The 13,898-nt window shown below is 25.1% G+C and overlaps 3 protein-coding genes across 3 annotated transcripts; 2 read left to right on the forward strand and 1 right to left on the reverse strand.

The window, feature by feature from the left end:
* Window positions 1-1,441: 1,441 nt before the first annotated feature.
* Window positions 1,442-7,300, forward strand: Ocrl (Oculocerebrorenal syndrome of Lowe). Its single transcript, XM_011506261.1, has 17 exons — window positions 1,442-1,525; window positions 1,634-1,814; window positions 1,880-2,014; window positions 2,083-2,195; window positions 2,267-2,409; window positions 2,673-3,009; window positions 3,080-3,258; window positions 3,333-3,554; window positions 4,113-4,248; window positions 4,313-4,492; window positions 4,588-4,684; window positions 5,075-5,212; window positions 5,290-5,387; window positions 5,504-5,681; window positions 5,777-5,904; window positions 6,065-6,176; window positions 6,640-7,300. Exons 1-17 carry the CDS (start codon window positions 1,460-1,462, stop codon window positions 6,795-6,797), a joined length of 2,601 nt encoding a protein of 866 aa, XP_011504563.1. The 5' UTR covers window positions 1,442-1,459; the 3' UTR covers window positions 6,798-7,300.
* A 1,359-nt stretch (window positions 7,301-8,659) lies between these two features.
* On the forward strand, window positions 8,660-11,921 carry LOC105367704 (COX assembly mitochondrial protein homolog). Its single transcript, XM_011506473.1, has 5 exons — window positions 8,660-8,673; window positions 10,159-10,172; window positions 10,513-10,617; window positions 10,672-10,913; window positions 11,843-11,921. The coding sequence occupies exons 1-4, from the start codon at window positions 8,660-8,662 to the stop codon at window positions 10,887-10,889; spliced, it is 351 nt and encodes a 116-aa protein (XP_011504775.1). The 3' UTR covers window positions 10,890-10,913; window positions 11,843-11,921.
* Tsen2 (tRNA splicing endonuclease subunit 2) lies at window positions 11,562-13,781 on the reverse strand. The gene is made up of 6 exons (XM_011506262.1): window positions 13,581-13,781; window positions 13,138-13,351; window positions 12,349-13,038; window positions 12,118-12,278; window positions 11,782-12,028; window positions 11,562-11,720 (listed from the first exon to the last, which is right to left on the reverse strand). Exons 1-5 carry the CDS (start codon window positions 13,746-13,748, stop codon window positions 11,849-11,851), a joined length of 1,413 nt encoding a protein of 470 aa, XP_011504564.1. The 5' UTR covers window positions 13,749-13,781; the 3' UTR covers window positions 11,562-11,720; window positions 11,782-11,848.
* Between the last annotated feature and the right edge of the window lie 117 nt (window positions 13,782-13,898).

Below are 13,898 nucleotides of genomic sequence, written 5' to 3' on the forward strand. Positions count from 1 at the left end.
AAAGCAATAAATTTTTATTGAAAATACCCTGCAAAATAATATATACAATTTTGTATTTATTTAAAGTTTAAATACAATCATAAACTGATCAAGGGTTAATGTATAGTGTACAATTTGAAAAATAAAAATTATAAAATAAAATTTGTTATATTTAATTCACGGCTACTTTTTAAATAATACATCGACGGAGTATTAAAGCAATATTAGCGTAGCACCAAGGTTTTAATAAAACCATTATTATTATTATTAGTTACTGTTAGTTACTTAAATGAAATGAAAATTAAAGCTGTGAAATAGTATCGTTTTCTCATATTTTTTTTTTTTTTTTAATGAAACCACTCTTCAATACGTGAAAGTAAATTAAATATTGAAAAGGTAAAAATATTTTCATTACAATAATCATAAATTCACGTCTTTTTTAATTTAAATATTTTCACTTATTATTTTATATCTCAAATGAAAATTATTTATTAATAAAAAATAATAGAAATGGCATTAAAATTATGTTATAATTCAGTCGAAGTTTGTAAAACGAGGATTTTTTAAATTTTTTATCTCATTCGCATCGAAAGCAAAAATACGACATTTAAGGATCCCGCATTTATAAAAATTTGTAGGCAGCGTTGCCATATGTGTGAGCGCGAATGACAAACGCAATAATAAAATGGCGACTAAAATCACTTAACATTAATAAAATTAATAAAAGCAATTTTATTTCAAAATAATATTAAATTAATTTTTTTTTCACTGTATTAATTCAATGATTGAAATAAATAAACGTAGATATTATTTTTTATCATAATTTTAATAGTTTTTCAAGGAACAATTATTTAAGGGAAAGTAAAATTTAAGGGAAAGTACAAGAATTAAAAATATATCCAGATGAACCAAGTATTATTGAGAAAAATTTGTGTTTACCCAGCGGCAAAGGGCCGGAGCAGACAATTTATGAAAATATGCTTTTTGTGTTATTAACACTGCACCTGTCAATCCTACCGATCTTGGTTAAGCTGTTAAGTTAATGTTTATGTCAAAAATGCATAATTTAGATTGTTAAAATAAGAATCGATCGGCAAATACGTAAATAAAATTTTCTTTACAAATTTCAGGTAAAATTCATATATTCATTTTGTTAATTTAATATGTTTTCATTTTAAACTTGCTATGTCTAGTTACATTTATTTTAATGAGTAAATTTAATATTTTTAAATTCTACTAATCTTATTGATTTATAATTATAATTAATCTGTCTTATATTTTACAACATTATTGTTTTATAACTACCTAACATTTTTATGAGAGCGTGTAGCACAATCGAATTAAAAACAAATAAAGATAAAATCTACACTAACAACAGTAATTTAAGTTTTATTACATTGCAGATGTTTAAAGTCCGTGTAGGTTACAGTAAATATATTATTACACTTGTCTTACTAATTTCAGATAATAATTAAGCATTATGTCAACTCCGGAGCAACTGGCGATTGTCCAATCCAAATTTACCACGGGTGAAATAGTTGTCATTGTATCCTTTTACAGACCTAATTTTCTTATTAGATATCGAGACATCCATCTTCCAATAATGAAGAAATTAAAAATAAAATACTTATATTATCCTTGACTAAATTCCTAGGCAATGGAAGCAATGTTAGTACAAGATTGGTTAAAAACAACAAGGCTTATTGCGTTAGTTAATAAAGGTTCAACGAATGCTCTAGTCATTTTGTTAACTTCTCGAACGCCACCTCAAGTATATAGTGACCTTACAATTGAGAAAATTTTACCCATTGATCAAGATTTTCAATGCGACATTGGTAAGAGATATCAATCAATTATATTCATATAGCTAATAAGATAAACATATTTGCTTTTAATTCAGGAACGGATGAAGAGCAGAAAGATGTAACGGATGTATATTTAAATGTAACATGCCGAAAATCTCGAACAATTTTTGAAATGAGACCTGGTATTACAACGACGAATCTTGTTTCTGCAATTTTTCAAGCTATTGAAGGTAATCTATTAAAAAGCTAGATTATCAATTAAGAGAATATTTGTGAATAACTGTACAATATTTTGTAGTATATCAGAAAAATAAAAATCCTACTACAGACTTCTTGTGGATTCAAAAATTAACAGGAAGCGTTCGCAATTTAGACAGCACCAATGATCGTTTACTAAGTGCTGCAGATCCAGTAAAATGATTAATTAAATTTGTTGAAAATGTCAAACATTTTATAAATATTATATTATGATCATCTTTTAGGTCATTGAGCTTGAAAGTTCAGATTTAGTTGTATCCCGACGTAATATAGCTACTGGAAAGAGCCCAATTGGCACAAGAGAATCAGTAGTTCGTTACCAAATGGCATGTAAAGAAGATGATTATACGTATACTAAAACACTTAGGTTTGTTAAAATAATATTGTAAAATGTATATGCATGTATCTACATTTTTGTCTGTCTGTCTCTCTCTCTCTCTCTCTCTCTCTCTCTCTCTCTGTGTGTGTGTTTGTGTTTGTGTTTGTGTTTGTGCATGCGTGCATGCGTGCATGTGTCACTAAATAATGTAAATTGATTTTTGACATTTAATTGTTAAATTCTAATAGCAGATTATTTTAGTCAAGTATTTTTCTACAAGAAATTATTAATCTTTTTTTAAATATTTTCAGAATATTCATTGGTACATGGAATGTTAATGGACAACCACCTAATGCAATAACTTTAGAACAGTGGTTAAGCAGTGATGAAGTGCCTCCCGATCTTTATGCAATAGGCTTTCAAGAATTAGATTTAAGTAAAGAAGCCTTTCTTTTTAACGACACACCCCGTGAAGATGAATGGAGACAAGTTGTAGCTAAGTCTCTGCATCATAAAGCGGAATATGAACAAGTTGCCCTTGTGAGATTAGTTGGCATGATGCTGATAATTTTTTCTCAGAGTTCACATTTGCCACACATCAAAAATATTTGCATTGATACAGTGGGGACTGGAATAATGGGAAAAATGGTAATAATAATACCTATATTTTATTTCCAATTATCACCTTTTATACATAACCCATTTAATATGTTTTAAGGGTAATAAAGGTGGTGTTGCTGTAAGTTGCTGTATACATAATACATCTGTTTGTTTTGTAAATGCACACTTGGCTGCCCATTGTGAAGAATATGAAAGAAGAAATCAGGATTATGCGGATATTTGTGCTAGGCTTAACTTTCAAACTTATGTGCCTCCAAAAGGTTTTAAGGATCATGAGTAAGAATATATTCCGAATTTATATAATGATAACAAATACTTATTTAATATAACATTAATCCGATAATTTGTAGCCAAATCTATTGGTTGGGTGATTTAAACTATCGAATAACCGAGATGGATGCGCAAACAGCAAAACAATTAATTGCAGATGGAAATCTCGCTCCTGTATTAGCATTAGATCAGCTTGAACAGCAAAGAAGACTCAGCAGAGTGTTTGTTGGCTTTCGTGAAGCAGAAATAAAATTTAAACCCACTTACAAGTATGATCCAGGAACTGATAATTGGGATTCGAGGTGAATAGTGGAGCTTATAATAATTTTTTTTAATAAAATTATTTTAGATAAAAAAGTTTTTTTTAATAATTATTAATTTTGAAACAGACATTAAAATTTTAAAACTATTATTAATCATTGGTTAAAAGTATTTTATAAAGATTATATTCATACTTGATATAAAAAAGAAAATTGAAATATTCTCAATTATATGAGCATTTTATATAAATTTATAACATAATTGAAATCTAAATAATTTTAATACTAATAATAAGAACTTTATATTCTTTATAATTATACTAAATAAGTTATTTTTTGCTTCAAGTCTATTATTATTTTCTATTATTGCCTGAAACAAACTAAAAAATTCATTATCTTTAATTTATAATAATGATAATAATAATAATAATAGAATAGTTAATACATTTTCGATGTTGAATTTATCATTCACATTCACACACATCGATACTTATCTGAATCTTATTAAGAAACATCTTAAATTTATATTGAAAATATATAATTAAATAAGCTATTGAAGTATACAGGATGAAAAAAATATTGAGTTGTATATTATTTTAGTGAAAAAGGAAGGGCGCCTGCTTGGTGTGACCGTGTTTTGTGGAAAGGTGAACCTATAGCTTCCCTAACTTATCAAAGTCATCCAGAATTAAAAATTTCTGATCATAAACCTGTTAGCGCCACGTTTGACTCAAAAGTAATTAATTATATTATTATTAATATAAAATAGAATAAAAATATATAACAATATGTAATTTTAGGTCAGGGTAATAGATGTGACAAAATATCGTAAAATTCACGAAGAACTTATGAAAAAGTTAGATAAATTGGAAAACGAATTCTTGCCTCAAGTGACTGTTGATACAACTGAAATAATATATGAAACTTTAAGATTTGATGAACCGTGTGCAAAAGAGCTTATTGTGGCAAATACAGGCCAGGTTTGCTTCCTTTTTCAAATAATTTAGCTTTAACATAAAATATTTAATTTTATAGTAAAAATATTGATATTGTTTTTATCTTTTCTTATAACCAGGTACCAGTAAAATTTGAATTCATCAAAAAATTAGACGATACTTCCTATTGTAAAGAATGGTTATCAATAACACCTTACACAGATTTTATAGAGCCTGGTAATTAAGACTTTATTAATTGATTAAAATATGTAACTAACTGTATTAGAGAAGTTAAATAAATTTACTAGCGCATATGCTTTTATAAAAAAGCAAATAATAAATATTTTATGGGAGATCAATATTATATTATATACTAATGGAGGTTATTAAGAGAAATATTTTATAAATCAATGTTTTTATATAGAATTTAATTTCGTAGATTTTAATATATTTTTTTCAAGAAATTTCATATTTTCAATCGTCATATTAAATGGTTCTTATTTACATTTAATTAGTTCATTGTAATCGATAAATATCCACATTGCATCTATTTTATCAAAATTAAACATGCAATAATTTTTTTAGACGATTGATTGATATTTCTGATTACAATTTTTTTCATTTAAGGTCAAAAGTGTGATATAAAACTTGAGGTTTGTGTGGACAAACGATCTGCCTGGAAATTAAATTCAGGAGAAGATAAACTTTACGATATATTAGTTTTACATTTGGTAAATGGAAAAGATATTTTTATAACTGTGACAGGTAAATAGTGCATTCAAGTTTTGCTTTTCATATCAGTTAAAAACATAATTTTTATTATCATTTTGTTTAAATTGTAGGTACTTATGAACGTAGTTGTTTTGGTTGCTCGATAGAAGCTTTAGTTCATATTCCAGTTCCAATTAGAGAAGTGCCTATTGGTAGAATAATGGAATTGGTAAGTCAATTTATTATTGTTATAAAAAAAATATATCATTCATTTATTAACTTTATAAATTTACAATGTTATTTGTTATGTATAAAGTAAATATTTTTTATATATAAAATTTTTAGGAAAATAATAAAAATACCTCGCAAGATCCATATTATGTTCCAAAAGAGATATGGTTGTTAGTAGATAGACTTTATCGACATGGAATTAAGACTCCAGGACTTTTTGAAACTCAGGGTTTACACAGTGAAATATTAGCCATTAGAGACTGGCTTGATAATGGTAGCCAAGACCCAATGCGTATCCTTTCAGAATGAAAGCAGATTCAATTACATCATTTTTTTATACATAAAATAGAAAATAATTTTATTTTTCTTAATGATATAATATTATAGCTGGTAGTGTGCACTCTGTTGCCGAAGCTTTACTTTTACTTCTGGATTCCACGGCCGAACCTCTCGTTCCATACAATCTTCATAGGATTGGTTTATCTGCTGCTACGAATTATTTGCAGTGTAAACAGGTAATTTTCATGTGCAACAAGCATAGTATTATATATAAATAAATATTTATAAATTTATATCTTTTATTTAATTAATGTTTAGGTATTTTGTTTTTTTTTCCCAAATATTTAATATTTAATATTTAATTGTTAAACAAGAGGGTTGCTATGTATATTTTAGGTTATTATGCAATTACCCGAGATCAGAAGGACAGTATTTTTGTACATATGTGCTTTTCTACAAGAATTACTGACCCATACACAAGATAATGGGTTGGATGCTAAAACACTTGGTAAGCCTAAAAGAACAAATAATAATGTATCTTATTCAAATATATAATTAATCAATATTGTTTGGTTGCAAAAATATCCTATTTTACAATATGTTGAAAATAAGTATCCATCTACATTGATTGTGTAATCTAATCAATTTTATGATTGTCTTAAGACTGTAATACTTTATTAATAATGTGTACTTGAGATCTTAATATAAAATATTCATTAAAAAATCTAATTTAAAAGTCTAAAATTATGTAAAATTATTTTTATATTTAAAAAGTGTACTAAACATTGAACTACTGTTATTTCTTACACACAATGATTTTGTTTTCAATGAGTAATTTTAGTTAAAATTTAATTTCATGTTTTATATTAAAAAAAAAATAATAATAATAATAATAACTTAATTGTAGCTATTAATATATATATATATATTTATTTATAAATATTATTAAAGTTTTTCGTTTTCATTTCTAGCCTCGCTTTTTGGTTCCTTTTTCTTGCGTGATTCACCGAGGAGTAGAGATGATCGAAATCAGAGAAGTAAATCGACGCAAGCAATTTGCGATAGAAAAAAGGCAGCTTTTGTCTATCACTTTTTGATAAACGATCAAAGCGATTTCGTCGGTCGATAAAAACAGTTAAACTTAACGAAAATATTTATAAAATTAATATATTCTAATTTAATAATTTTTTCATAAACTCTTAATTGAAATATTAATATGAAAAAAGAAAAAACAAAAACAGAAGATCTCAATAGCCTAGAACGCTTACGACTGCTTTTCTATAGTCACTCGTGTAGATTTTTCTTACTTGCTCGTATATAGATAAAAATATATATATTACACCTAACATGACTAAATGTAAACTCGCTATGCTTAAAGGTTTTATTTTTCTTTGCATTGGCGAGCCAAGTATTTTTATAGTTTTAACTCGATACAAAAACTAAACCAGGGAAAGCATAATGTCAAATGTGTTTTAAGTAATTAGTCAAAACTAGAGAGATTTATATCGCGATACTAGCTGAATAAACAGATATTTAGATCACTTTGTTAAATATGTATACATCAGTATAGTAATTTGTAATCTATTGTAATTTTTTGAGATTTTTAGATAGACGAATTTTACCTGATTCTTGTATTACTATTATCGTTAATGTGACCTGTTTTTCAGTCTAGATTATCAAGGAACAATTGATTTTTCCTCTTCAATTATTAAAAATGTCAACAAAATTGAAAAAAAAAAAACTATTTAAACATATATAATTTCTGAAGATGAAATGATGTAACTATTTTAATAAGCTTAAATAAGTTCAATACTCGAATTTTCGAAAAGTAATTTCATATACACGCATATGCTTATGAAACATAGTCACGTTATATTATAATTATGGTCATATTATTGCCTAATATTATCAATAACAGTGATATATATTGTTAATTGTTTAAAATCTAAGAGTCACGACATAACGTAAATCGTCAGCCATCGTTATGTGTGGATTTAATTTTTAATATTTGGCTCTACAAATATTGTAATAATTTATAACATTTATAAATATTTCAAATTCATCACCATTAATTTTAATAATGTTACTTAAATTTCATCAATAAATTCCTTTGCATTAATTAATATAATTCACTTAGTGCACTGATCCTTTGAAATTATTTGTATCAATAATATATTTAATATAAATGAATTATGTTTGAATTTTATTTAAAATCGTGTAATAATAAATGAAAATTTGCTATAAATTATTTTAATATGTTGTTGGTATTCATTATATTTATTATTATTATTATTATTATTATTATTATTATTATTATTATTATTATTAATATTATTTAAATAAGTATTTTAATAAGTAAATAAAATGAAATTTAAAACCCAAACTTCATTTACTCCATAGATAATTAATAAATAGAATATACTTTTTATGATTTCATAATTAACACATCAACTTTGGTTTACGAATAAATATTGAATATCGGATTTAATTTTTTTTATGTAATTTACCACATTATTTGTACATATAATTTGTTTTAAAATTTAAAAGAACTTCTCGCATAAATAAAATATAAATAAGATTAAACCCTGATAATCAGAACATAGATTTTTAATTTATGAGTCGATAATTAATTATGAGTTATAAGATCTCTCAAAAATTAAAGATGTACTTAAAAAAAAGAAGAAAAAAGGCAAATACAAGTAACCTAATTTCCACTATATTTGGCGCATAACATAAATTTAAGGGATAAATGATATTATCTTTATCCTTAATATTTATTTTAATTTTTATTTATTAAATTTTTTTATAATATCTGATGATGTCGTTTCGTAGAGATCCGTAGCATACGTGTTATTTTAATTATTTATTGAAATATAAATAACATTGAGTTTGTTAAAAAGTCATGTTTTTGTTGACTCGACTTGTAGATTAGAAAAAAGAAAGCCGAGGTATAAGGCAATAAAATAAACGAAGGTAGATGCAATCGATACAATGGCCATTCGCAAGTATTTAAACTATATATGCTTACAGAATGCCAAATGTTTGTTTTTTTTCATTCACTGGTGTCAATAATATCCAGAAATTAATTCTTATAATGCAATTATAGCACCGCATTAAATTAACGAGCAATGTATAAAATATATAAAAATATTTAAAATATACACAATGATATAAATAATTTTACAATGTACATATAAAGCGATTGAGTAGATGTGACTTTCTTTCGGACATTTTATTTATTTCTACATCATTATATAAATTTTATATTGGTGGCAAATACTTATGGATACGGAAAGTTTGCGGTAGACTAAGTATAATGCGATCCTCGGAGTTTTGATAATACTTTGAAAATAAGAAATTTGTTGAGTAAGAGATTTTAAATAAACTATGATAATATGGGATAATTGCATTGAACAAAATTCTTTTTTAATATGAATATATATATATATATATATATATATTAGAATTATGCTTTTAAGCGTTATCAGCAATTGTCAGTAAACACTTATTACTGAAAAGTACACAACATGCAAAATGTGAAGTATCTAAACACGAAATTTGTTATGCAATTTGTTTAACGAAGGAAAAGTACATACTAATAAATCATTTGAATCGGTGAGTAAGTGGCGAGATAACGATGACTTTATCGTTCCTTGAATGAGGATCGAAATAAAAAAATTAACATTTCGATACTATATTCGTAGAAATTAAAGGATAAGTGAACCAATAACATTTTAAAACTATTATTAATTTAACTTTTATAGGTAGTTAGGAGAGTTCGACTTTGATGAATTAATAAAATAATGATATTTGTTATATATTATTTTCAAATAAATATATTTAGTTGTTTATTGTATTCTTAACTGCCATTTACGTAAATTTGATAAAATAGAAATTTATACAGATTGTAATTGCGTATGGTTAGATTATAAAGATTTTTTTAAAATCCAATGACATTTAAGAATGTCAAGCTGATGGGACTGATATTTGAAAATTTTTAAATAACTATCAATATAATTAATTAGTATTTTTATATTTTTATATTTTTATGTTTCGCTCATTATTCAATTTGCATTTGATTCTTATAGCAAAATGACGAAAAAGCGCCATCTCAACACTATTCAAATTATTTTCCCAATACAAATATTATATATAATGGAAATATTTAATTGATTAGCATGCTCGTAACGTGAAATTTGCGTAACTTGTAGGAAAATATGAAATTCAATTGTATATGCATTAGTAGATAAGATGAAGATTATTAAAATTTGCAGAATATGATAATTATTCTATAGGCACTTTGACTTTTCTCATTTTTTCCATTTACTTGCTTTCTCGATTTTCGCATAAGTTCAGGTTTATATTCTCTACAATATCCAAGCAACTTTTTAATTTAATCAAAAATCAATATTTCTAACTTTTTTATAATTAAATGGGTTTAAATTAGCTACTTGGTTTTTGTAAATTTTGTCAAACTATTAATAACTAAGGATAACATTATATGGTATTCATATAAATCAAACTTTGGCTTAAAAATTTGAGACCAAAAAGAATATTAATTTATTGCGTATTTACAATTAATTAAAAAAAAAAAAAAAATGTCAAATGCAAATAAAAATTATACGATTATACATGAAAGATATGGAGCAGGTCCACATGGAATAGGTTAAATTTCATTTAAATCTTTCTTGAATTAATAAGCGTTTGTAGGTTAAGTTTTCTTGCTGTATATACATAAAAATTTAACAATTAACTTATTACACATTATAACATGGAAAATAAAACACAAATATTTAATTTGAAAACTACTCCTATTTTATATTTAACATTTTTTTAATATACAGGGGATCCAGATGATCGATTTTTAAGAAAAGTTGAGAAAGACGTTCTTGTAGCACAAATAGTTAGAAATAAAGCAAGAGAAGAAAAATGTGTACCAGAAGTAGCAGGTGAGCTTTTAAAATTTTTATTCTTAGAATAAAATTTAATGAACTTTTTTTTAGCTTTTGAAAAATGTTGTATCGAGTACAAATATGCAATGGTATTTAAGTGTCAAAATGTAAATACAATACTTAAAGATTGTTTAATTAAATGGTATAATGATAAAGAATTTTGGAACGAATGTACAGAATATTATATAAAAGAAAGATCAGAATATAGAAGAACTGGAGAACCTAAAAAGATAAGACATTTAAAAACTCGTGTAGCTAATTATGTATAAATATTGAAAATGAGAGAAGGATTTGTATGTTTCAATCTCATTTATAATTTATAAATTGGATAATAAATAAAAACTACTATAATTACAAGTTTATAACTAATTATTTTAACTAATAATTTATCTGGAAACAGATCAAGGTTGAATTATGATTAAAATTATATTTCATAATTATTTATTTTAGTACATTTTGTATCTATTGGAATAATAATTTAGTTACAATATTTATAAATAAAATTCTTGATTTTTAAAAATATTAATTTGACTTTTAGATATTAAAGCCAAAATTTTATTATAAATAATATTAAATCGAATATCCGGCACTGTCTTTTGTTTATATTTCATTGATTAAATCGATTATGTTTAATGACAACTTCATAATATTTAATAAAGCTTATCCCAATATGTTATTTCAATTTTGCATTCCTTAAAGGCAAATTTATTACAAATATATACCTCATTACTATCATGATTTTTATATTAGTTTACAGCTTGCTATATAAATTTTTGTATTAAATTTATATTATAATTGAAGTTTTAGGAGAAGAATTTTATACAATAATGGCAATTACTATACATAATAAGATATTATATCATCATGATTACAAATTTAAGCTTATAATAAGCTATTAAATGAAAAAACTTGAAAGGTGACTGCAGAAAGTAATAAATATCTTTTTATAATATACGATATTCAAGTTTACTTTGTACTATTCAATTTCTAACTGTTTTCTATTGGAATTTAATTGCAATTGTTATCCATTTTCTCAGTATTTCTTGAAACATTGTTGTTAATTTACTTAGTATTTATATGTAAAGAAGAATGTTGACCATCTAGTAATAAATAAGTAAATAAATATAATGAATTTTATATTGAAAAATAACACATAAATACCTGCTTAATATGATATGAAGATCTTACTTATTAAAATATATGCTTATTAAATTATTCTCAGTAAGATCTACGAGGAATAGCCATCTTCGTCATCATCTTCTAAATTAATAGATGATATATCTTGATTCAGTTTCCATCGCCTCCATAATAATTCTCTAACGGTAAATTGGGCCAAAACATCTGGAGATATTGGAATTATATCGACTGGTACTGAAGATGGCCATAATACTTGTGCAAATAAAACTTCCTATAACAAAAAAAAAAAAGAAAATTATTAAAGTAATTATATAATGTGTTGATATGTATAATACTGTATTAATGTATTGATATGTATACTTTTCCAACAGCTTCTGCCAATCTTTCTAAGCCGATAAATTTATTCCATGTCATATTTCGCATTGTTTTATTTTCGATTCTTTTAAAAGTGACTGCATCCAAAACATCTATTATTACTATATAGGAAGAGTGATAAAATGGTGGACCCTCTTTATATAATACTGAAAATTTTTTTGAATTCTTAAATTAAAGTAACAATAGCAGAATAAAGTCAAATTATAAGTGTCTTACAAAAATCTCCACCATATTTTAAACCAGATTTAACAACCCATCCTTTGCTACGAAAATAATGATATGTAACATATTTTTGTAAGAAACATTTTTGTTCTTTACAGAAATAGTTCCATATTTCTTCGATATTAAGATATTTCCCATCAAAATCTATAACTCTCAGACATCCAAGACCATACATTAAAAAAAATGTTTCTTCAAATGTTAGATGTAAAGTTTCTCTTACTGGAAAGTTTTCATGTTTTACTTCTGGTTTTATTTCTGTCAAATAATTTTCTGTATCGGAATCACTATCTGGTAAAACTAATACTTTTCCTTGTAAGTCAGAACCATCTTTGTTATATTCACTAATAATTTGTACTTCTTGACATTTATCAATTAAATTATCTTTATCAAAATTATTTGGCTGATGATTATCCGCTTTAGTTTCACAAATATCTTCTTCTTCCGTAGAATCAAGTACAACCTCATCTACTTCCATTTCCATATGTGCTTGATTATCTTGACCATTAGTTTGAATATTATTTATTTCATTATCTAAAATTTCAATATCATTTGTTGATTTTTCATTATTTGGAAGAGTTTCTGAAACCGCTAAATTATCTGCATCACAATTACTATTAATTCTTTCGTTAACGTCGCTCGAATCTCTAAATTTTTCATCTACATTTTCTGCAGTGTGACTATTATCTAAAATAGTCAAAAGCAATTTATGAATATAGCGTAAATAAGGTTGAGTAATTTTGAATGAATGCCAATATTAAAATTGTTATTCCAGAACATAAATACCTTTATTATATTTATTTATTTTATCATCATTTTCAGATTGGTCATTCTCATTCTTTTCATCACCCAAAAAAGATTCTATGCTAAGTTTTCGTACTTCGCTAATCCAATCTTGACGTCGTTTCCATTGGCGATTACGAATTATGGGTGGCGCACCATATCGAATTCTTCCAAACGATGGATGACTTTTTGATAAAGATCCTTTGCCAAAATATCCCTACAAACATTAAAACACGAAAAATATTGTGATAATTTAATGTGTGTAATCATAGCTTAAAGTATGATTTCATATTTTTATCAATATTTATATTAAAACATATAACATTTAATCTACGTTGCAATATGCAACAAGAAATTATTGCACTTAAAATTTTTATTTTAAAACAAATTTTAGTTTAATTCATATTATTAATTATATAAGTATTATTATGTAAGAATATATTCACCATTTTAAAAATCATTTCCATTTCTGTAGGATCGGCTATGCATGATCCTAAGGATGTTAAATTTGCATGAAATTTTGTTAATTCACCTTTACTACCAAATACTAACGGTAAAGATGACTTTGGTTCTAATCTTATTCGTTTCTTTCTTTTTGGCTCTTTTATTTCCATTTTTAAATACAACTTTGTTTACCATTATTGTTAAAAACAAGCATTGGCTTTCATTTTTCTTCTGCAAGTAAGAAATTATCAAACATTCAATAAAACTATATCAAAAATATTATACAAACTGATACTAGAAATGCCCATAGTGCACTAATG

Source organism: Ceratosolen solmsi, unplaced genomic scaffold (genome assembly GCF_000503995.2).
Source record: "Ceratosolen solmsi marchali unplaced genomic scaffold, CerSol_1.0 scaffold7, whole genome shotgun sequence".
Lineage (NCBI taxonomy): Eukaryota > Metazoa > Arthropoda > Insecta > Hymenoptera > Agaonidae > Ceratosolen > Ceratosolen solmsi.